The 22,093-nt window shown below is 41.5% G+C and overlaps 3 protein-coding genes across 3 annotated transcripts; all 3 read right to left on the bottom strand.

The window, feature by feature from the left end:
- Nucleotides 1-1,774: 1,774 nt before the first annotated feature.
- Nucleotides 1,775-6,072, bottom strand: atp6v0ca (ATPase H+ transporting V0 subunit ca; the record flags this gene model as incomplete). The annotated part of the gene is made up of 3 exons (XM_080511217.1): nt 1,775-1,979; nt 2,334-2,517; nt 5,997-6,072. The coding sequence occupies 3 exons, from the start codon at nt 6,070-6,072 to the stop codon at nt 1,775-1,777; spliced, it is 465 nt and encodes a 154-aa protein (XP_080367343.1).
- Nucleotides 6,073-9,973: 3,901 nt separating this feature from the next.
- Nucleotides 9,974-14,441, bottom strand: ypel3 (yippee-like 3). Its single transcript, XM_080512162.1, has 5 exons — nt 14,207-14,441; nt 12,716-12,834; nt 12,506-12,549; nt 11,890-11,998; nt 9,974-11,284 (listed from the first exon to the last, which is right to left on the bottom strand). Exons 2-5 carry the CDS (start codon nt 12,830-12,832, stop codon nt 11,195-11,197), a joined length of 360 nt encoding a protein of 119 aa, XP_080368288.1. The 5' UTR covers nt 12,833-12,834; nt 14,207-14,441; the 3' UTR covers nt 9,974-11,194.
- Nucleotides 14,442-16,933: 2,492 nt separating this feature from the next.
- gdpd3a (glycerophosphodiester phosphodiesterase domain containing 3a) lies at nt 16,934-21,870 on the bottom strand (the record flags this gene model as incomplete). Its single annotated transcript, XM_080511919.1, has 10 exons — nt 16,934-17,062; nt 18,180-18,231; nt 18,413-18,472; nt 18,734-18,867; nt 19,130-19,219; nt 19,568-19,686; nt 20,103-20,148; nt 20,752-20,887; nt 21,096-21,138; nt 21,735-21,870. 10 exons carry the CDS (start codon nt 21,868-21,870, stop codon nt 16,934-16,936), a joined length of 945 nt encoding a protein of 314 aa, XP_080368045.1.
- Nucleotides 21,871-22,093: the final 223 nt, after the last annotated feature.

Genomic DNA, 22,093 nt, shown 5'->3' with positions numbered 1-22,093 from the left:
CCATTTGAACTCTTGTAAAGCCGATCTCTTCTCCCACTACACCTTTAAGGTGCTTGAGGTCCACTGAACTAACTTTAAAAAAAAAGAAGTTGCTATCAGATATGTCACTGTGGTCATAAAGGGATGGAACTGATGAACAACACTCCTCTCATAGGCTGCAACATTTAAATTATGCTCAATTTAATAGTAAGCGGTCCAAAATGTTTACATGGCAAACTGCAGCCTAAAGTGTTGATACAGGTCAGGATGAAACTATGCTTCCATGTTGTTTGTGCCAAACTTGGACTCACAGCTGAAATGTGGCAACAGAATTTGAGCTTAATTCGATGAGGCAACGTTGTTCTGCCATAATTTTGGTATGTGTGGATTGTGTATTCGTTTCCTGTTCTGAGCCGACAGGACAGTCAAGAGATTTTCTACTGCTTACCTTGTAATTATCGAGTTTCTAGGAGATTTCTATCATTTTGAACCGGTCTGTTCATTCTCTTCCTACGTCAACAAGGTATTTTATTCTTGTGTGAAAAAATCCCAGATCAGCAGTTTTTTTTAAATGCTCAGATTGGCAAACATTGTATGTCACTTTGAACTCCAGCAGCTCATCTCGATCATGTTTATAAACCTAAATAAATTGCGTTGCTGCCCTGTAGTTGATTGATTAGCTATTTGCATTGGATTGCCTAAGAAGCATAAGTGTTTGTTCAAAGTCTCACGACGACGACACTGATCAAAGGAAGTCATAAATGCACCAGATTAGCGCAGGTTGTATATTGGTTCATGTCAATAACAAAGAAAACATCTCGACACTGAAGTTTCTGGAGGAGGTTGAGATTTATTTGGAAATCTGACAGGCATGGCTGAACAGTGAGCTCTCACCTTGAACAAAAACAAACAAAGAAAATAAATAAAGACAGCAGCACTACGGGTCAACAATACTAGTGTTTGAAATGTCATATTAAACATAAATCCACTTGCACACATTATGCACTCAGGTCATTCACACACGCGCACACACACACACTGTCAAATCCATGTGAACATGTGGACATCCTCCATTAATAATCACACTACATCCAGAGGAATTCCAAGCACTTATTACAATTACCCACAGTGCAATTAACTAACTATACACAGATAATTTATATATTCTTATGTATATAGGGTACTCAATAAACAGTTTTCCATTTAAACAGCTTCAAAATCTTCATAGCTTTCCATAAATAGTGAAAAAAAAAATATGTGTGATTCAAAAATGGTCCCCGAAAAAAAGAAAAACAAACAAACATGGAAAAAACAAACAAACAAAACACGAGTGTGCACGATTTTTCAGCAGTCTCAAAACAGAGAATGACGATAAAAACCACCAACGAAAAAACAAAAAAAGTCAAAGGAGGGGACTGGGTAGAGGGTAAACGTTGATATTCACACTCACAGCACAGACTTGGTTACTACATTTACTGGGGTGGAGGGACTCTGGATCACTGTACAGTTTAAGATCAGACGATAAATCAGGCAGACTGTCCACACATCATCCCACAACAAACGGTACATCTTCATGCCCGTTCTGGATGCACGGGACCTGACACGACTGGATGGCTTCAAACAATATGGATGGGTTACATCTACTGGGGACAGAGCTGTAGACGTCGACATGTTTTCTGTTTGCCATCCCATCATGTCAGACCCGCGCGGCGTCATGGAAGTAAGGTGGATATCGCCTAAGTTGCTCTTGCTGCTTCGATGTGGAATGGATGAGATGGTGGTTTGATGGAAACACTTATTTTGTAGATAGGATGAGGGCCACGATGAGGCCGTAGAGCCCCAGCACCTCGGCAAAGATCAGGATCAGGATCATGCCCACGAAGAGCCGGGGCTGCTGGGCGGTGCCTCTCACGCCGGCGTCGCCCACGATGCCGATTGCGAAGCCGGCCGCCAGGCCGCTCAGGCCCACGCTCAGGCCGGCGCCGAGATGCAGGAAACTCCTGTGGGGAGGCGAGCGGAGAGGGACGGAGCATCAGCGACGCAATTTATAATCCGGTTTGATTTTTGTGGACACTCAAGGCTGTGAATTGTGTAACCGATTTTCTGGATCGCTCCTGTACAGGCACTTTTATCTCCAATCCCTGAGGTGTCGTTTAGGTTTAGTATCTTTACGTCTCATTTACCTTAGTTTTTTCAGAGAACGTAACAGAACTATTTTCTGTACTTAATATTTCTCTTTATTCGAAGCATATAGATATATATGAGCGGTTTCTAAATCTCGCTTTACTCTTCCCCCGGGAAACACAAGAAGAAACAACGCGTGAACCATCTGGTGCATCACGGGCTGCTCTTACTTGTAAAGGGTGACTCTCTCAGAGATGTTGTTTGCTATCAGCACGGCCACCACCAGCCCGTAGATGGCGATGATACCGGCCATGACCACGGGGATGATGGACTTCATGATGAGCTCTGGCCGCATCACCGACATGGCAGCGATGCCCGTGCCGCTCTTCGCTGTCCCATACGCTGCTCCTAAAGCTGACAGAGAGAGAGAGAGAGAGAGAGGGGGGGGTCACTTCAGCTGTTCAGTCCAGCCAGACGACAACATGGATTCAAATGAACATCCAGGAAAATTATTTGTAAAATTGAACACCAAATGCTCACACCGATATCGTTTTGCCATTCTATGAATAATGAAGGGCATCTGGAGAAAAAAAAAACATTGTGTCTCAGTCAGATTTGATGATGCAAACATGTATAATGTGATTCAGCTGTGATTGAAGAGGCTGGATTTAGAGGGAGTGGAGGGAAGAAGCTGCAAGGTGAACCAGACGTTTTTCACATGACTTGGGACAGTAAAAGTGAGAAAAAATGAATCATAATAACAATGACACTTGAAGCTTGTTCCCTCTGTTCTGTTGATCCAAGAACTTGAAAGTCCTAATTAATGTTTCCATTAAAAAGCATGTTTAAAGAATACAATGTGATCCGACCCTGAGCACCACAGGCTACACTCAGAGGTCATGTTTACACCTTCATCACAACACCGACATTGTTTGATGAACTCCATTATTAAAAAGGTGAGCAGAATTTCAGATGATATATTATGAAATTACACTGCTAGTCATTCATTTTACATTGTGAAATTTCTCATTTAAATCGGATTATATAACACCACATTGGAAGTTATATTGTTATATTACACAGTTTTTACATACATGAGATGTCACATCAGTTATTTATTAGTAATAACTCTCCCCCCCCCCATGATTTGCACTAATTAATGAACGAATAAACTAAAATAATTTAGCCTTAAAATTATAGACATGCAATGCAGAGAAAATGCTACATTTTAATGTTTGTGTGTCTAAAGCAGGGGTGAAACCTCAACAGGACCAACCTTAAATTAGTTACATTATGTGTAAATTACAGAAAACTCCTCATGTGCCCCATCACGGCCATTTATTAATATTGTTTTACTGTTTATTTAATCCTGAGCTTTATTGTCCCACCAAAGATCAAAAAGAGACCAGGTGGGTTGTTTGGTAGTACTGGAATTTTTGAGGGGGATTTCTTCAAATAAAAGCCAGTTGTGGCCACTTTAATACAAAAAAAAAAAAATGGATTTAATGAGCCTACAGTCCTGCACATGTTGCATATCTTGATTTATGTTTCCACATCAAGAAAAAAAGAAGTGGATAAAACACCACTTTCCTCACACCTGCTCGTCATACAGTTTTATCTTCATATACAATTCTCAGAGTTCAAGGCTGTTCTTTACATCAGCGCTGATCATTGTGTGTTTGTTGGCGACAGTTTTGCAGAGCAGGTCTGAGCACAGGATGTAATCCGTTTGCTTGGAGTGGGTGAAAAATTGAAATCACACAATCACACAGATTTCAACACTTCTCACTTACTGCTGCCGTCATATTTTTCAGGCTTTACAACCAAGACTCCAAACAATTTTCAAATTAATCTCTGCACGTTTCACATAGCTCATCTGAATTACAGGAAGCACCTATTGCTTTTATAAGGAGACGACATTTTTTTTATGGTGGAGATTTATCTCCAATATATGACAATGCAAGACACATTAAATGTGACTACTACATCTATATTGTAGTGCAGAATTTCATGATCTGCATACACGGCTGATTTAAAACATCCAGAACAGCAAAACAAAACTCGAGAGACGTTTTGTTGTTGTTGCGTTGTGCACTACATTTGAAGAAACAATGGCCTGTTACTGAGCACTAAATTTCAAGGCACAATAGTCTGAAAGGGTTTTTCCGTCACTGTTCTGTGACTCATAAAATCACAAACACAACAATGGAGCAGGAAAGACCCACCAGCATGTGTCACCACCTGTACAACACACACACATACACACACACCTCAATATGCAAGTATAAGGAGCCATTTAATCAAATCCATATGTAGTGAGGGAAGTCCGGCTCCAATAACTAAACCAGGTTTATATTTCAAATTCTTTGCATAAATTTCTCAAAGTTTGAATACTACAGCAATACTCAACAAACTGTCATGTGACACAAATCAATGATTGTTTATGGAATCTGTAACTTTGATGTCCGAGTGAACATCTGAGACATAAGTGTAGAAAAGACCAGGCTCTCATCCCCTTTCAGGCTCATTGCTTGGTGTAAATCTATTGGTGGTACTACGATAATTTGGACCATAGCTTTAACCCCGCAGACGTTCAACAATTCAATGAAGATGCGAGTATTTATCTAAAACTCAGATGAAAATCCGTAAGATGGCAGAATGTTTTACACTCCTTCTCTGGTGTAATCACACTCCGTAATGTTGCTTTCTATGACCCTCTCTCCAAAAGCTTAAGTTTTTTTTCTCACTTTGCAAAACTCTGCATCAGCATAGATTCACTGAACACTTCATTTAATCCATAATGGAAACTGTAATGTGATCCACTTCACCAGCATTGATATAAATCATCTAATTATTATTTTTGTTGCCTCAGAAACTTGGTAATTCTAATTAGTAGGTTCATAGTTTTCAGTCTTGCTGCACTGAAGTATATATTTAAACACTGTTCTTAATATTCTGCTCTGAAATATCGATGTCCAGTTTGGAAGCACTGCAATCACAAAGTATTTATCTTTTTTGAAGGATGTGTTCACGACAAACCGGTTGTATTGGATCTTGAATAGACCCAAATGAACACGATGAGCTCTAAAGTGACCTCACTCAAAGTTTCCCACTCTTCCCACCTTGTACAGTTTGATTTCCTCCGACTGTAAGCTTTCAAATGGATTTACTGATGAAGTACAGGCTGGTGGAGTGTTGGACATGGATCACGAAACACTGACATGCGCAGCCTCCCTGTTCACACAATATAGGGATATAGCTAAAGCTCAGTTCAAACATGAAATTAGATTTAACTTGGCAGTAGTTAAAATACATTTAAAAAAAGAATGCAAGATGACACCATGAGAACTGATACTTAAAAACTGTGACATGCTGAGGACAAGCTGTAGTGACGAAACTGCCTTTCAGAGAGTCAGTGTATTAGGACACGGTGTGTGGCAGTGAATGAATGAATGAATGAATGAATGAATGGCTTCACACACCGATGTTGAGGCCTCGGTGCCTCCTATAATAAACCCCGGCATTACACGCATTTCGCTGCGTTTCTCGCTCTGTCGGATGACAGGCGGCCTGCTGCCACCTCGGTGTCGGTCGGCGTCACCCAGCAGCGCCACTTCCCAGAAAACACGCACGCACGAGCGCCTCGAGAGGAGCCGCTCGTGGCCGGCAGCTTGACATCCGTGGAAGCCTCCACCCCCCTCCTCCCTCCCTCCCTCCCTCCGTCGCATCCCCAGCAGGTGTATGTATGCGTGAGCCGCCACCGACCCGCGCTATGCCACCGAGCGCCACCACCCACCCCCCCCAACCCCCGGTTCCTAACACGGCCCTGCGTGTGCAGACGTCTGGTGTGGTGTGGCGTGCGCGCGGAGGACGGGAGGAGCGGGTGCAATTACCGCTGAAGACCATGGCCGCAGAGGCTCCCATCACAGCGAAGAAAGGCGAGTACTCGGGGCTCTCCTCGTTGTTCATCCTCGCTCTTCTCTCCGGGTGGGGGGGGGGGGGGTGGTGTCGGGGTGCGATATGAAGCTGTCTGTCGTCCGGTCGGGGGTATCCCCAAATCCCACGGTCACCTCTGGACGGTTTAGGACGCGGAGAGGGTGGGCGACAGCGTTGCAGCCAGCAGGAGCGCAGGTGGAGAGGGGGGGAAAATGGCGAAACGGAAAAAACCACGTGACCAACCATATCGGGACGGTCCAACATTCCGGGATGCGGGGATGCTCCACGCCAACGGGCAACAGATATCAAACGCCCTCCTTCTTGAGGATCGATTAATGCCATGCGGGGATAAAAACATTTTTTAATTAGTTCACTGATATATAAGTGTGTGTATCTCCAGGAGTGAGAATATTGGGGTTTGATTGAGCGTGTGCGTTGTGGTATGATCTGCTGCAAGCGCACCGACTGCAGCTGAAACGCCAGTCGTCACTACACGCTGGCGTATTAATTATTAGGTATCAAACACAAAGTAAAATAAACCCCACGAGGCTCATTTTCTCTCTGTAATTTAAGAACACAACAACATATAAACAGTCTGGGAAAAAAGAAGGAGAAGATTAAAAAAAAATAATAATATTGCGTACCGAGGCGTCATCCACTCATCCATCCATCCATCCATTCATTCATTCATTCATCATTCATTCATCCGCCTGTATCAGTGTGTGGTGACAGATGTTTGTCCATTTCTGAAAGGAAGAACCGGTCGGGCCAAGGTGCAGTGCAAACGTCACCAGATCCCCCCTCCAGGAGTCAAACCCACCATCACTGTCACGACTCGACCCGAGGCTGCCTTTGTCAAGGTGACACCGAAATGAAAATGGGTGTTCCTCATGTCAGCAAAAGGGGCGTTTCACCCCGTCACACTATTGCTTTTACTTATAGTAATATATGCATATATTTAAGTGATTTAGTTTATCAAAGTAGGTCAAATTCCATTAGTATTATAATTCATGTCATTTTTTCCCCATTCCAACACCAGAGTAAAAGAACAATAAAACATAAGTAATTTGTGAACATCATAACAAGAAGGATGTATGTTGAAATATCTGATAATCACAACAGTTAAAGAAAAGAACTGTTGGTTCTGCCTCGGTTTTTATTCTGATCAGGCCTGCTTTAGATAATCACTGACCATACTATCAACTATCATTCTTGGTTAAAGTTTGCAAGCAAATTATGAATAATCATCTGACTGAATCTCTTTGGCTTATTTGCTGTTTTTTTTTAACATCAAGTTTTCTTCACCAGTAAAAAAAAGTCTTCTGTGGCAATTCAATTAAAAAATACTCTCACTTCATGTTTGTCCTGTTTGCATTTCTTATACACTCCACACTCCTTGTGCCGAACTGTTCTATAAAGCAATACTATAAAGTATTCAGAAAGATTTCTCAGGAATGAAAAGTGAATGTGGAGCAGCTGAAAAAGTGCTGCATGCACATGACTGTCAGCAGCCTCTGCAGAATATGACAGGAAAAAAGTAGGTGCCACCGATTCTGGTCGGAGCTCGTTCATGTGACCTATCACCTGCTGAATGACCACTAGTTCTTTAGGATGTGAATCCAAATGAAATTCAACTCACTTACTTAAAAAAAAAATGTTTAGCCACGAATTTACATAGCGTTGTTGTGGCTATAAATAATGAACATTACTATTCAGAATAATGCAACAAAATTGTATAAAACCATAAAGATCAATCAGTCATATTTACCCAAATACACAGAACACAGAGACTATTTACAGCAAGTAAATGGCCCTTAAATTACCATTGGGTGAAAAAATCTACACATTATCCAGTATTCTAGAATGCAATATAATTCTGATGTTATTTTAAAGATTTCCCACTCAAAGCTATATGAATATGACTGTATATTTTTCTATGTTTGTGTCATACTACTGAGTAGTATTAATATACAAAGTAATTTATTTTTAGGCCGTGGGAAGGTGTATTTGTGGGTATTTTTACACGCAGCTTTTCCAAGATGCTCGGCTGGCTGACTCCTCCAGACATCTTTGGTAAAGTTGCCACAGGTCTTGTGTGGATTTACGTCGCCTTGCTGTGTCTTGGTGTAATCCCAGAGCTCATGGCTTTGTGGGGGCCAGGCCATCTGTTAGAGGACTGCAAGCTCTCCCTTGCTGCTCTAAGGTGGATCTGAATGACCCCGGCCGCGTGTTTGTGCTCAGTGTAAAGCTATTAGTAGGTATTGTGCCACGCATGCGAATAAAAAGTGCACATAAGAATTTTACAGTGATGAATTCTATGGGCCAGTGTAGTCACAGCCTAACGGGAGCCACAGCACCATCTGCTGGCTGATTTACTGAACTGTTCTGGATTTCAATCTGGGCTCAAAAGTACTGCGTGTTTGCTTGTTTGAATTAAAATATGGTTTTACCTTCCACTTAGAGTTGCTTTTCATGGTTTCGTCTGAGTAAAAAAAAAAAAAAAAAACATCCCTCTGACTCCCAGTGTCTTTTTACATGTTGAAAACCACAGACCTATAGGAGAGAGAATAAATAACCTGTACTGAAACTATGCCCTGTACACTAGCTCTTCCATGACATTTATATCTACGGACCAGAGGGCGGGCCCACATCACGCCTATTTTAAAATTGCTGCATTGGCTCCCCGTTCGCTTCAGGATCGATTTTAAGGTTCTTTTACTAGTTTTTAAGTGTCTTAATGGTTTTGCACCCTCTTATTTATCCGAACTACTTTTATCATATCAACCCTCGCGGGCCCTGAGGTCCTCCGGCACCGGCCTTTTAATTGTCCCTCAAACGAGGACCAAGACTCACGGGGAGGCTGCGTTCAGCTCCTATGGCCCCCGTTTGTGGAACAGCCTGCCGGGGAACCTCAGGGCTGCAGAGTCCATTGAGGTTTTTAAAAAAGGGTTAAAAACTCACCTTTTTAATCAGGCTTTTAACTGATTTTATACATGTATGTGTGTATATAGTTATGTATTTGATCAATGTATTTATCTACTTCTATTTATTTATTTCAGATAATTATCAAATTTTCTTTTTTATCTCCAGTGGTTCCTCTAGGGGGCGCTACACTGGTGGTGGCCGGTTTTTGCCGCTGGTGGAGCAGTCCCATGGGTTTCCCTGCCCGGGCACCTGGCAGGTCCCCCGCGTATGCGGTGGGATTGGCTTGTCTGCCCGGTTGGGGGGGGGATCTGTGGGGCGGCGCCCCCTGTGGTCGGAAGTTGTGCCGCCCCCAGTGTGGACGGCCCAAATATGTCCCTTTCCTCACCTTAGTCCTCAGTGTCCTGCCATGTCTCCATATCACTCGGCATGTCTTCACCTATGATGTGTGTCTGCATGTGTGCGTGTGTGTTCACCTGCTTTTTATTCATCTATTTTATCTTTGCACTGTTTTTAATTTTTGTGGAAGCACTTTGTGTTGCTTAATGTATAAAAAGTGCTATAGAAATAAAGATTATTATTATTATTATTATTATTGAATAAAGTCGACATTAAGAAGCCCATAAAGTTTTGTTTTTTTATTAGTTGAATACATTCAAACTGTATTTAAGTATGATCAGCACCCCGAGTTTAACTGTTTTTTAATGGTAGTTCGACTCCTATCAACCAGGAGATGTCAGTATTGTCAATTTTATGTATCCCCCCAGCCTATATAGAGTAGGTGACGATACCGTTTTCTTTAACCTATCAGATTCTTTTATAATTTAACTGTTCACCCAATAGAAGACATAAATTGAAGCACAATATTGTGAGTAGTCAGGATGTTTTCCTTCTTCTGAAGAAAGGATTATTTTCTTTCAAGGGAGCTTAAAAAGTTTGACGTTCCTTACAAATCGCTGAAAGAATCCAATTTGTTGAAAACCCCCCCAAAAAAAGGAGCAGTACTCCAGCGGTCACTGGCACACAGTATTTTAATGAAAGATCCAAGTTAAAATAAAAACATTTTAATGAAAGAAGCAGACATTAAAAATCGCCATAAATATGCTACATTACTCTAATATCACACGGTTCTCTAACACGACGTGGCGAATGTAGAAGCTCAGTGTTAGGCAACACTCAAGACACAGGAAGGATTGATCTCGTCAGCATTCGGAGTCGAAGTGAAGATATCCCGACGGTGCAGTGAAAACATTGTGGCCCGACTCCAGGCCAAAGCTTCTCCACACTGTCCAGCTTAAGACATCTCAGTACACCACACAAACGCGCGCGCACACACACACACACACACACACACACACACACACACACACACACACACACACACACACACACACACACACACTCTCTAAAAGGTATACCTGCCAGCAAAACATAGTCATAATTGATATTTAGAAATTCTTGCAGGAGAAATTGTAGGTTTTTACATTGCTAAATCAACACCCTGATTGCCTTTGGCAAAATGTGAGCAAATGTTACCAATTTCACTGTAAAAAAAAAAAAAAAAGGAAAGAAACAAAAGAAAAAAGAAAAAAAAGTCAAATTTCAGTAATAAAAAATAAAAAAAGCATCCCTCCTACTGCTCTCTAAGCACTCCCTCACTCTCTCATCACATGGCAATGATGTAGGGGACAAAGCTGGAGGACTTTGCTCAGTTTAGGCTCAATATTTCTGAAAATATGAACCTTAAACCTAAGAAAAAGCCAAATACCTGTATCTGGCGTGCAAGAAGATCAATTTACTCGACTTGCACTGGCCCAGCCACCACAGAGCCAGGCTGTGAAGTGGTCACTGATAAAAAGGTCTGAGCACTTATTACACAAGCTTAAAAGAGGAAACAACAGAAATCCAACACCCACTGGTGCATGTGTGACTACAATCCCACTCTTCCACACACAAAACCCTGCACTCATTCACTCCATTTTCCAGCGCAACTAGCAATTTGGGATAGCAATATCGGCAATTGTGTTGTCGTGGTTGCTGGAAAAAAAAACATGAAGAACAGACAAAGATAAGGCATCACATGCTATTCTTGGCAAAGCTGTATGAAGTGAAAGTTTTGCACAGCGATGGCTCGGACCCGGGATGAAGAAGCTACACTGGAACCCTTTTTTTGAGTCGAGTTTATGATACAACTTTTGCAAAAGTCATGGGAGAACAGATGGACCGTTCCTTCTCAGTCCCAACCATTGTCCTTTATCATGTGGGACAGCTCGATGATGTACTTCCCCTCCTTGTACTTCTGACTCAGCTCAAAAGCTTGTTCCTGCAAAAGAAGTGAACGTGTGCAAGGTTAGAAGGTGGCAGAAAATTGGGTTGAAAAAAACATTCCAACAAAAAGGTACGCGTGTGAGACTTGAAGGCGAGTTTCTGGGGCGACGGCGTTCGAATGAGACTTTGAATTCTCCACGTTTGGCATTTTACTGTTTTACATCTCAGTTTATTGACTCAATTTCATGATTGTCAGTTGGTGTGCCATCTGGTGCGACTGCGTGAGCGGCGCATGCTAAATTACACAGCAGATTTTTCTACTCATTAATTTCTGCACAGACACTTATAACAGGGCAAAACCTCGACTTGATCAAGTTGCTGTAATGCTGATGAGCGGCTGACGCCATTTACACTTCGCAGTCAAGTTACGTTGTTAAGCTACTTGAGAGTTTTCACAGTACGACTGTGACCTCATGAAGTCGAACACAATCAGGTAGAATTTGACAAACCAAGTTTCGCTCGAAAACCTTTTTTCTGTGGTTGAGAAAAATCTTTAATAACTCAATATGACATCAATTCAGTTTTCATCACGAGTATTACAAAAAAAAGAAATGGCGGTGGCCGGCAACAGATGCGCGTTTCATTGGTGGACATGCTTACATATTTCCAGCCCAGCGTGGTGTGACAGTTTTCGCAGTAGATGTCAGCCACTGCGTGCAGCCCCGTGAGCAGCAGCCTCTCCTCGGCGGGACCACAGCCGACGTTGACCCTGAAAGCAGCAACGCAGCAATGTCACGCCGGGGGGGGGGGGGGGGCGGGCTTCACAATGATCAACCCACCCTCATTATCCTGTGCCGAGTAACTGCTGTGGCTACAATTTAATTTCAAACGGAAAAGGTGTGAGAAGTAGTTCATGTTCAACACTTTGTCAAAGAGCAAAGCATCGCCGGAGCGTTTTAATATTTATAAGTGAAGAGATGCTGCCAGTTAGAAGCCAAATTCACATCTTAAGTGTGAATTCGTGACCCAGTAACCCAGGAGAAGTCACGGCTGCCCCACGACGTCAAGGTCTAATCTAGAGCAAATCTAATTATCCATTGACTATGAGGCCTGTGTACAGATCTCTAAAACGAGGCTGGGATGAAAAAAAAAAAAAAAGATCGCAAGCTTGTGAGTTGTTGTTTTTAATCGAGTTGTCGTTACCAGAATCTGTGGTCAAACTTTGATGTGAACAATTTGACAACATGCGGTTGAAAGGTTGAAGTGAAACACTCACACAGAGTTGAAGAGGTAGGCTCGACCCTGGCTGCCTTGAAAAGACTGAGACACACACACAAAAAAACAAACAATGAGATTTTTCCATGTGGGCTTCAAAGAAAACAGTGTGGGTTTTTTCAGTTTGTCTGATCATTGAACAGTGAAGTTGTGTCCGAGTCACCTGATACTATCAAACGACAACAACAACAAAGCCCGGCAGCATACTGACCTTGGAGATAAGATCGTCATGGTTGGCCAGATGGGCGCGGCAGTGCACACAGCTGTAACGGCGGTGGCAGGAGTCCAGGTAGGCCTGGAACGTCTTGGCCTTTGTCAGCTTCACCATATCTGAGTGTGACGTGTTTGGAAAGAAGAAAAACAGCCATTTATTCTTAGACTTGGCTCAGTGATAAAACGCTGGACAAAAAACAAAAAACAAAACAAAAACGCAGAGGCCGTTGAGGACTTGTTGTGCACTTTGATAAAGTTGTCGTGCACGATGACATTTTCAGTCTCAAAAATGTTTCAGTGGCAGAATTACCAAATTATGGCTTGCAATAAAAGGAAAGGAGATTAAGATAGGTGTCTCTCAGTCCTTTCAAAAATCATATGAACTGACCCTGATCAGTCCTATGTCAAATAAATGGCTGCTTCTTGTTTCATTATTAACCTGAGGCCAACAACTGAGATGCTCAGGAAATACAAACAAACAAACAGGTTCTTCCTGATGCTTTCACACACAAAACACAGACACACACACACAAACAAACAAAAAAAACATAATCTGACCCAACAGTTGAGGTCTGAGCAAATGAAATGATTACCAGGGCACATAATTGTATAATAAGTGATAGAGGCCAATCATCTGCCAGTTGACAAGTTTAATATAAGGCAAACCTAATGGAACTCAACATTATGAAATTCAGAAGGCTGCTGGGAGATTTTCTCTGTCACTCCTGTATCTGATCCACGTGCTTTGTTTCCATCTCAGTCACTTCTACATCTCTCCACTTTGCAGCCTGTGCATTGTTGACTGACTTTTATACCTCTCCTTTATCTTCTGTAAACAGACTCCACCTTAAACTTTTACTGCCATTGCATGACTTCTATATTTGTTTGTTGCATGCGCATCCATTTTAAAATATTTCAATGGTTTTAATTCTTTTTTTATTTGCTGTAACACTGTAGATGTCTAACTATTGCAGTCTAACCCTTTTTTTTAACCAACTAGAATAACACGTACACTGTATGATCTGTATCATAGCTCTCGTGCAAAACCTGAAAAAATAATAATAATTGAGCTGCACCCTTTTTCTGACATATCTTCGTCTCGATCTTCATTGTGGCCTTGCAGGAACTGACACACAGCCCAGCCACGTATAAATCGCAGAGAGTAAAGCTGGCGGACAGGTTATTCACAGTTTAACAACAACAGGCTGCTTCTTCCTTCTTCTTCATAACAAGCCTGCACGGACAGTCACCCCGCGCTTCATTAGATAAAGCAGTTAACCCAAAATCCAGGCCCTGGCAACGCATCGTTTAGCACCGACGGAGTCCCAACACATGGGGCCCACGCACACAATAACACACATCTGTAGACACAACACCAGCCGAGCGCGAGCTCCAACGTTAGCCTGCTAGCTGAGCATGTCAACACACCGCAGCTAACGCCAACTCAGATGCGCATTGCAGGATTATTTCTCGACGTTTGGCCACCTACCTGATAAAACAAGGGGGGGGGGGGGGGGTCGTCGCAGTCCACACAGCCGACCGGTGTGACTGACACAAAGGAAGTAAACACCTTTAGCAGGGGGAGGGTAAAACAAAACCCCCCACAAAAACAAAGAACGTCTCGGCTCAGAGGACGACCACGCGCCGTCGGTTAGGACAAAAAGAAGGAGAAAAAAAACAAAACAACACGGCGAGCAGAGCCGCTCGCTGCCCGCGTCTGTCCCTTTTTATGAAACCAGCAGCAGTTCTCGAAGCTTTTGTTTAAAAGTCGGAGCTTGTGGAGTCCCACAATGTTGGCAGGCTGACAGGGACAGAGAGCAGCGGCCCCGGCGGGAGAAAAATGTGGTTTGTTTATGAAAAACACGCAGAGGAGGAAGTCTGAGGGGTGCAAAACAAACCGCCGTCAGCCAATCACGGCGGCGCGGTGACGTCGAGAATGTGGGTCAACCAATCAGAGGCGACCTTGCATGAGCCTTTTATGGCTATCGGTGCGCTGCTCGCTGCTGGTCCACATTTTCTTACTGGGTTATCATTTCCTGCTTCAAGCTTTGGGAAAAAAGTTTTTTTGTGACCGTATAGACACAATACACACAGTAACTGACACACAGGGAGGTACAAGAATTACCCGTTCCTTGATAAAATGGAGAGATTATTTCCAATCTGTGCAGAGGAAGGATGAGGCCTGTTTGGCTTTTGAGGTTTCTTGATTAGTTTGCATGTGAACTATGTGTGTTTGCTTTCCCTTTTTCAGTGTTTATGATTTATATCCAGGAGATCCACATTCCCACAGTGCAGCCACGAAGCAACGACCAGAGTCTGCAAAAGATACAACCAAGTCACATTCTAGTTGTACTTTCTGTGACTTTAAACTCTGCATGACCTACAACCAGGTGATGCTACATAGGATTGATAACACTATCTTATCATCAAATTATAAAACAAAGCTTAAAATCAAGGACGTCTCAGTTTAGTATTTACTCCAGGACCAGATTATATGAGCTTTCATAAATCAGGTTTATTTCTTTAAAGAACAGCTTGTTGAGATCAACCAAACAATACAATCCACTTCTAAATTATTCTTCTATATAATACAATTGCATTTTCAAAGTGAAATGAAAAGTGTTACATTTGTATTTATACCTCTGAACATTTATTCATCTTAGGCTTATTGTTTTTATCATATTTAATAAAGAAGCACCTTCTTATTAAACAAATTCTTTGTCATTTTGGTTGATATGGCAAATCTAACAGTTTTTTTCTTCTAATTTGTAATAATATCCAAACACAAATGTGCACATTTGGCATCTAACTTTGTAGACCTCAGATTGATAGGAAATTGAATGCATTGTTGATGCAAAACACTTAAGAAGTTTGAAAAGGAGATCCACAGCTAATGATCGTACATAGAGAATGGCTTACCGCTAAATCACACAAAGTCTGCATGAAATGTCCTTATTTGGCTTTGTTTTGCATGAAACACACGTACCATTGTAACCGCTATCATTATGCAGCTTGATAGAAGATGAGGGGCTTTACATATTTGCCGATTAACTTAAATGAGCATTGAGCCAATGACTTAGTTCACGTCCATTAAAAAAAGCCTTTTTCTCAGAGCAGTGCAGTGTAAAGTTGTTTGCTACAAGCACCTTTTCCTTCTTGATCCAAGATGACCCTGTCAACTGAGGTTTTATAAACACTTTGATTCCTAGAAAGACTTTCAATTGCCTCACATTTCCTCCGCAGGGTCACCAATTTAAACATTTACTCTTCGCAGCCACAGTTTGCATGCGTTCACTTATATCCCATTAACTCGCTCGTCACACTGCAAGGCTTGGCCGCCCGAGTCAGAAAAATACTGCCTTTGTTTCACCAACAGACCGGTCGATTATTATCACAGCAGTGTGGCTGGACTTTGACCGTGGCTGCCTGGGAAAACGGGGACACGGGTGAGGTTTGCTGCACATGGACACCCTCAGCCTTCATATAAAACACACTAGAAAATTGCATAGGAAATTCTGTGTGCCTGCCTCTCGCTGCCGACATCCTTAACTGTCAGAGCTCTGCACAAAGATTATGGACTGATGTACCACAAATCACACATTGAAGCTGTATCTGCATAATTGTATATAAAGTCGGTTGTCCTATTTTCCATATAATGCTTTGTTTATTTATTTTGGTTAACGTTTATTTTCGTACTGAAGTTTGTGTTTTGATTCTAATGGAAGAAAAACATATGAAAGGAAGAAAAATCTAAGTAACTTATACCAGATCCTTTACTTTATAGTCATGCACTTACATAAACCCATCAAATTGTGGCAGGAAAAAAAAAATCCTCAGATAACAGTCAAATAAAGTCACGCTCAGTCTGTTATCATGGGAAATGTGTGGTCAGGTGATATGGTTCAGTTGGTTAAATATTCACTCCTGTAATTATAGGGGGAGGCTACGGAAATGAACAACATTTAAATCACTTTGCAAATAAGTCATTTGTCCTCAAAGGTCAAGGACAAATAAGTCATTTGTCCGTAAAGGTCAAGGACTGGGTTTTAAGAGGCTCATGTCAGTTTTAGTACATGACAATTATCTCACTTTTTAATTTTTTTTACATTTCTTGAAAGTTCATAGACTTTTGTTTGGGTTTTATACAATCTCAGTTCATTACATTAGTTGTCATGTCGTTTTTTTTATGCTGCCATGTTTTCACAGTGTTTTGGGGTCAATCCTGTCTTGGACTTCTGGAGAGGTAGCTTGACAGAAGCGACGGGTAGTCGGTCATCACCCCAGTGGCTCCAACATCAAGTGCCACCTTTATATCTTCATCTTCATTGCAAACAAACAAATGTACCTGCAATTACAAATGTATTATCAAAAAACAAAACAAACAAACAAACCATGTTTCACTCTTTTCTTGGCTATCTTTGGTTTAGTTTTGGGGCAGTGGATTGAGGAGGGAGGAAATATAAAGTAAATTTAATTCAAAATAATTCCTTTATAAAATTGTACATTGCAATGGTATTAGTGGAGACTGACTTATTTTGAGATGGATCATTATTGAAATTTGACTTTAACAACACAGACACTAACAAGGATCTGTTTCGCTGCTTATTTCATGTTGCCACAGTGCCGCATTGCAACTTGCACCATAAATGTGACTATTATTCTATATGTTGCCTGTGTTTCCTGCTACAGCTGGGATTCAAAAATCCCTCGAGCTCAAGATCAGGACTGGACTAGACGTGCCACCAAGAGAACTTACAGACATTTTTTTTGTAATAAAAAAACAGCTCTTAGATTTGGGCATGAATTTTCCTTATTATCCACTGACAGATACTATTTACTTCCCTTTGCTTTATTCTTCACTTGCACAGATTGTGTCTAACAGTTGCTTTTCTTGGATTAAGTAATGTGCTTCAGAATCACAAAAAAACAAAGAATAAATGGATGTCATCCCACCTCCGATACTGACGTTCACATTCTTTAATGATCTGATTCCGCTCTCACCTTTAATTTCAGAATTATTTCTAAGCATATAAAAGCAGTGATGAGAGCAGCAGCCAACAAATCCACAACATATTGTTTAATCTTTTTAATCCAACTATGCAGGGACCTTCTATGAACTGACAATTGCAGTGATCTCATATCAACGATCGGTCACATCAGGACAGACGTGTGAGTTCACTATTTATAACAGTAGCAAGGTTTTCTGTGTTATGTCATGATGTGTGTTTGGTCAGGCCATGGGAGTTTCCCCAGCGAAAGCAGAAGGAAGTGAGGAACCTGACTTTCTGGCTGGTTTTAACAGGTTCATTGGCTGAAATCATTCTCATGAAATCCTTTGCCAACTAAAATAAAACCTCCAACTGATACTTCCATAATGTGAAAAAATGTTAAAAAAAAACAAACATTTTTCATGCATATGTTTTAATTTTTGGTGTTTGGAAATTGTTCCTATGGTTTCATACCTGGATCCCTCGGGCTGCAAGGTGTTTGAAAAGACTCTTCCTCATTGTTAATCTGTAAAGATAAAATAATGATAAATTCTTTATAAAAGAAGTCATGCATGTAGAATCTTTACATACACACAGCACTTCAGCTGAATTTGTGTTTCTGCATTTAACCCACCCCTTGAGGGGCAGTTGGCAGCCACTGCAAGCTGTACAAAGGTTCACACGCTTGTTTTCAGAACTTCACTTACTTTTCAAGCAGAGACACAACCAGCTTGTTCCTCAGGATGCCTCGCTCAGGGATGAATGTCCTTCAGCACACAGAGACAACAGAAACAAACAAGAGAAACATCGGAACTATGACACATTTATCTCACATGAAAAAACAAGATTAGAGAATGAATGCACGTGCGATTGCAATGCATTCTCGCATGCACTGAGCGGAGACGTACGTCATATTCTGAGCAGAGATGCTGTCAAGTAAAAGGTTTGAACCTTTAGTAAGAAACAGGAACGACGTGTCTGTATCTAAATGTTTGAAGCGACATGCGGGGGACTCCTGCAGGTCACACCTGTTGATGATGCGTGGCAGGTAGAACTGCAGTAAACTCTCTCCCAGGGGCACAAAGGGCAGCAGGCCAGTGTAGAAGAGGAGCAGGAGCAGCACGCCGCGGGCCATCGTGAAGCTGTAAGGCATGGAGGCATTCTGGTGGGAGCAGAGAGACGGACACATGCTGGGTACAGAGATGATTGTTCAGGAAGAAAATAAAGTTCAGAAGGAGGACAGAAACATTCATTTAAAATAAATAAATAAATAAATTATAGAATAATGAAGAAGACATCACATTTTTTTATCTTACATATTCGAACTATGCCTTTGTTGTGTGAGAATGTGTGTTCACAGAACGAGCAGCACTGTTGCATAACGCCGCCTGAGTAACTTTGTCTCCCCCAGGCGGCTCACGTACCATTCTGCGGCATTTCTTCATGATGCTGGAGTTGACTGTGGCCCACACGGTGATCTCCTCCCTGCTGAAGCGTCTCACCAGTTCAGACACCTTCAGACACACAGTCAGTATTTACAGCCAGGGCTGATGGCACGGCGAGCACAAGTGCAAGTAACAAATTAAATGGACGCAATCAAGCAATATTTTTGGGTACAATCATTAACACCATAAAATCTACTTTAAGAATCATGAGTTGCTTCTGGGTGAGTCACGCTTCTAATTAAAATACTAAAAACGTATGATTCGCATTTTTTTATTTCCATAGTTAGGTAAAAGCAATTGAAGGCCTTTTGGATTCATTTTTGAGATATATTATTTTGAATAAAACAGATGCAAATCAACATTGTAGGGCAGAGGTGATCAAAGTGGCCTTCTTTACTTGTCTTGGGACAAGCGTACCTTTTCTATCAGCTGACGGTTGTTCTCTTTGATCTCAATGCTGACCGGCAGCTCAGGGAACTTCCTGAACAGATCCTCCAGCAGAGCGAACTTCCTGTCTGCGCCGCTGCTGTAGCGTCCTGCAGGATGGGAGTTGGTTGGAGGAAACGTGAGATACATACTCGCACTCGCACAGCCACGGCCCCCGATGTCCTGCTTTTTTTTTTTTTTCCCATACATTTGCTTGTTGTAAATGTAACTTGCATGTTGCAATGGGGAAATGTGTTTTGTTTTCTAAATTGTTCAAATGATTGATTTTTAAACACAGTAAAGTGTGTTAACAATTGTGTTGAATGGATCACCGCCGTTTATGGTCATCGATTTTTCTGTATATATTCAAAGGGGCGTGAACAATAAGACGATGTCTTCATCGTGCTCCTTTTCACCATGCACTGTTCACTTTAATGTATGACCCTGTTAAGTAAAATGTGAACATGGTTGAATAAATAAATAAATGACCGAACATTAAAAAAAAAACTGAGAGCAAGAAACTCACCCGTGTAAAAAGTCACCGCCAGCCGCTCTTTATATAACGGCAAATCCTGACAGATGAGAAACAGTTTTATCACTCACAGCGCTGTTGGGACTTTAAATGTGTTTAGTTATTAGATATGAATTCGGAAGGGGTGGGGGGATCATATGACCCAGATGAGTTTCTGCATTAATTGTGTGCATATATAGACTTTCTCAGGTTTCTTAGACAAACATTGACTCAAACATTGAGCTTTTCTTACTTGGAAGAAAACACCAGCCACCACTCAACCTCACGGAAGATTGTTCTGATGCCAGAACGATTAACCCGTCTAACGCGTCTCCTTGTGACTAAAGACCAGTATCAAGTCACACCACAGGGCTCCAGCTCACAAATCAGTCACAAAAGATGAATTAGCCGGAAAAATAAGTAAAGAGATCTTATGTTTTTGGCTTACGCAGCACTTTGTGTGAGTTCCAACTGAACAGAAGCACAGGTCTAACCTGGGGATTGTTATGTAACATGTACATGTAAATATTGTTTCGCAACTAGTCGGTTCAAAGATGGGGGTTCCTCCACTTATCTTTGTTTTTTTGTTTTTTTTTATACTTTTTTTTTTAATCAATTCTATCACATTTAATTGTGTCTGTATAGAACTAATGCTTCTCTCTACCTGCAGATTGAGAGAGGAAATGGTGACATCATGTCCGGTCTGCCTCAGCAGGTTTTCATCGTGTGATATCACCACGTATCCATCGTTGGTCAAGTGGCAGTCAAACTCCAACATCTGCGTACCCTGCTCCACAGCACTGTTGACAATGGCACCGATTAAAAAGAAAAGAGTTAAGATAGTAATATCCATTTTTTTAATATATGTATATCTGTGACTTTTGTCAAGGTTTATAAAAGCCAAATTCACTTGTATTCTGTAAAGCAAACATATCCAGGAATGGACTGTTACTTTAACTGTTAAAAAAAAAAAAAAAAAAAAGCTCATCTTTTAAATTTGCAACTCACTGTGTGAACGCCTCCATGGTGCTCTCTATCCTCTCTCCACATCCTGAAAACAACCAGAGAAGTCAGAGTTCACGATGACAACCAGTCACACAGTGTCAGAAAACACAAGTAGACAGCAGGAACCTTGGTCAAAAAAAAAAAAGAAGAAAATCCAACAACAATGCTTTCATTCTTTTCAGTACATTAAAAAAAAATATATATATTTATTAATATCCAGCAATACATATTGTCACAGTTTGCATTAATACAGAACACTTCTTCTCAACACTTTCAGGGTCCTCAGGTTTGCTTCCACGGTCCTAAAATATGTGTTTGAAGTTAATAAGTGACTCCAAAGGTATGCGTTTGCCCTGAAGGGGACCGATGACCTGTTACACTGCTTTACTTTTGTTGCAGGTTTATTGTGCTGTATTGTGTTAAATGTTGGACCCAAAGCAACTCCAAACCATGAAAACACAATGTTTTTTTATTTTTTTTGTCCTGAATTCTTTAAACTTCAAAAATAAATAAAAACATCTGAAAAAAGCAAGACTTGTAAAGTATGGCAAATTGAATTCGCCCAGTTACATCCCAGTGAGTCTCCATCCTGAGTCAGTATAGTTTAATGTTGACTGACAGACTCCACTGATCTCTCCTTACCTCCTCTGTGCGAGATGTGCATGCTGTAGAAGGCTGTGCGTTTCCTCCGGTGGAGAATGTGCGGATTCTTCAGCAGGTAGATCGAGGTGAGGCCATATCCTCCCAGCGCCGGGAGGACAAAATACAAAAAACTCATCCCCAAGAGCTCTGAGAGATCTGACGAAGAAGTGTTGTCCCTCTGTGAAGACACCCTGGTTTCTGTCAGGGTTCAGCACGAGAACTTAAAACCTAAACTGGAAAGACTGGTAGGACCAAAAGAAAAAGAATGTCCCACTTTTCTGCTCATTGGAATCACTCCCAGCAAAGACTCCTGAAACCTCCAGAGCTGTAAAACACAAGTTAATCAAACACCGGCAGGT

This window comes from Blennius ocellaris, assembly GCF_963422515.1.
Source record: "Blennius ocellaris genome assembly, chromosome: 16".
NCBI lineage: Eukaryota > Metazoa > Chordata > Actinopteri > Blenniiformes > Blenniidae > Blennius > Blennius ocellaris.
Note: the sequence above shows the minus strand (reverse complement) of the source record. Positions and strands in the feature narration are given on the sequence as shown.

Coding starts and splice junctions, on each gene's coding strand:
- ypel3 (XM_080512162.1), bottom strand. CDS start 12,832: ATGGTGAAGCTGACAAAGGCCAAGACGTTCCAGGCCTACCTGGACTCC. Junction 12,550..12,715: donor ATGACGATCTTATCTCCAAG/GTCAGTATGCTG, acceptor TGTGTGTCTCAG/TCTTTTCAAGGCAGCCAGGG. Junction 11,999..12,505: donor GCCTACCTCTTCAACTCTGT/GTGAGTGTTTCA, acceptor TGCTGCTTTCAG/GGTCAACGTCGGCTGTGGTC.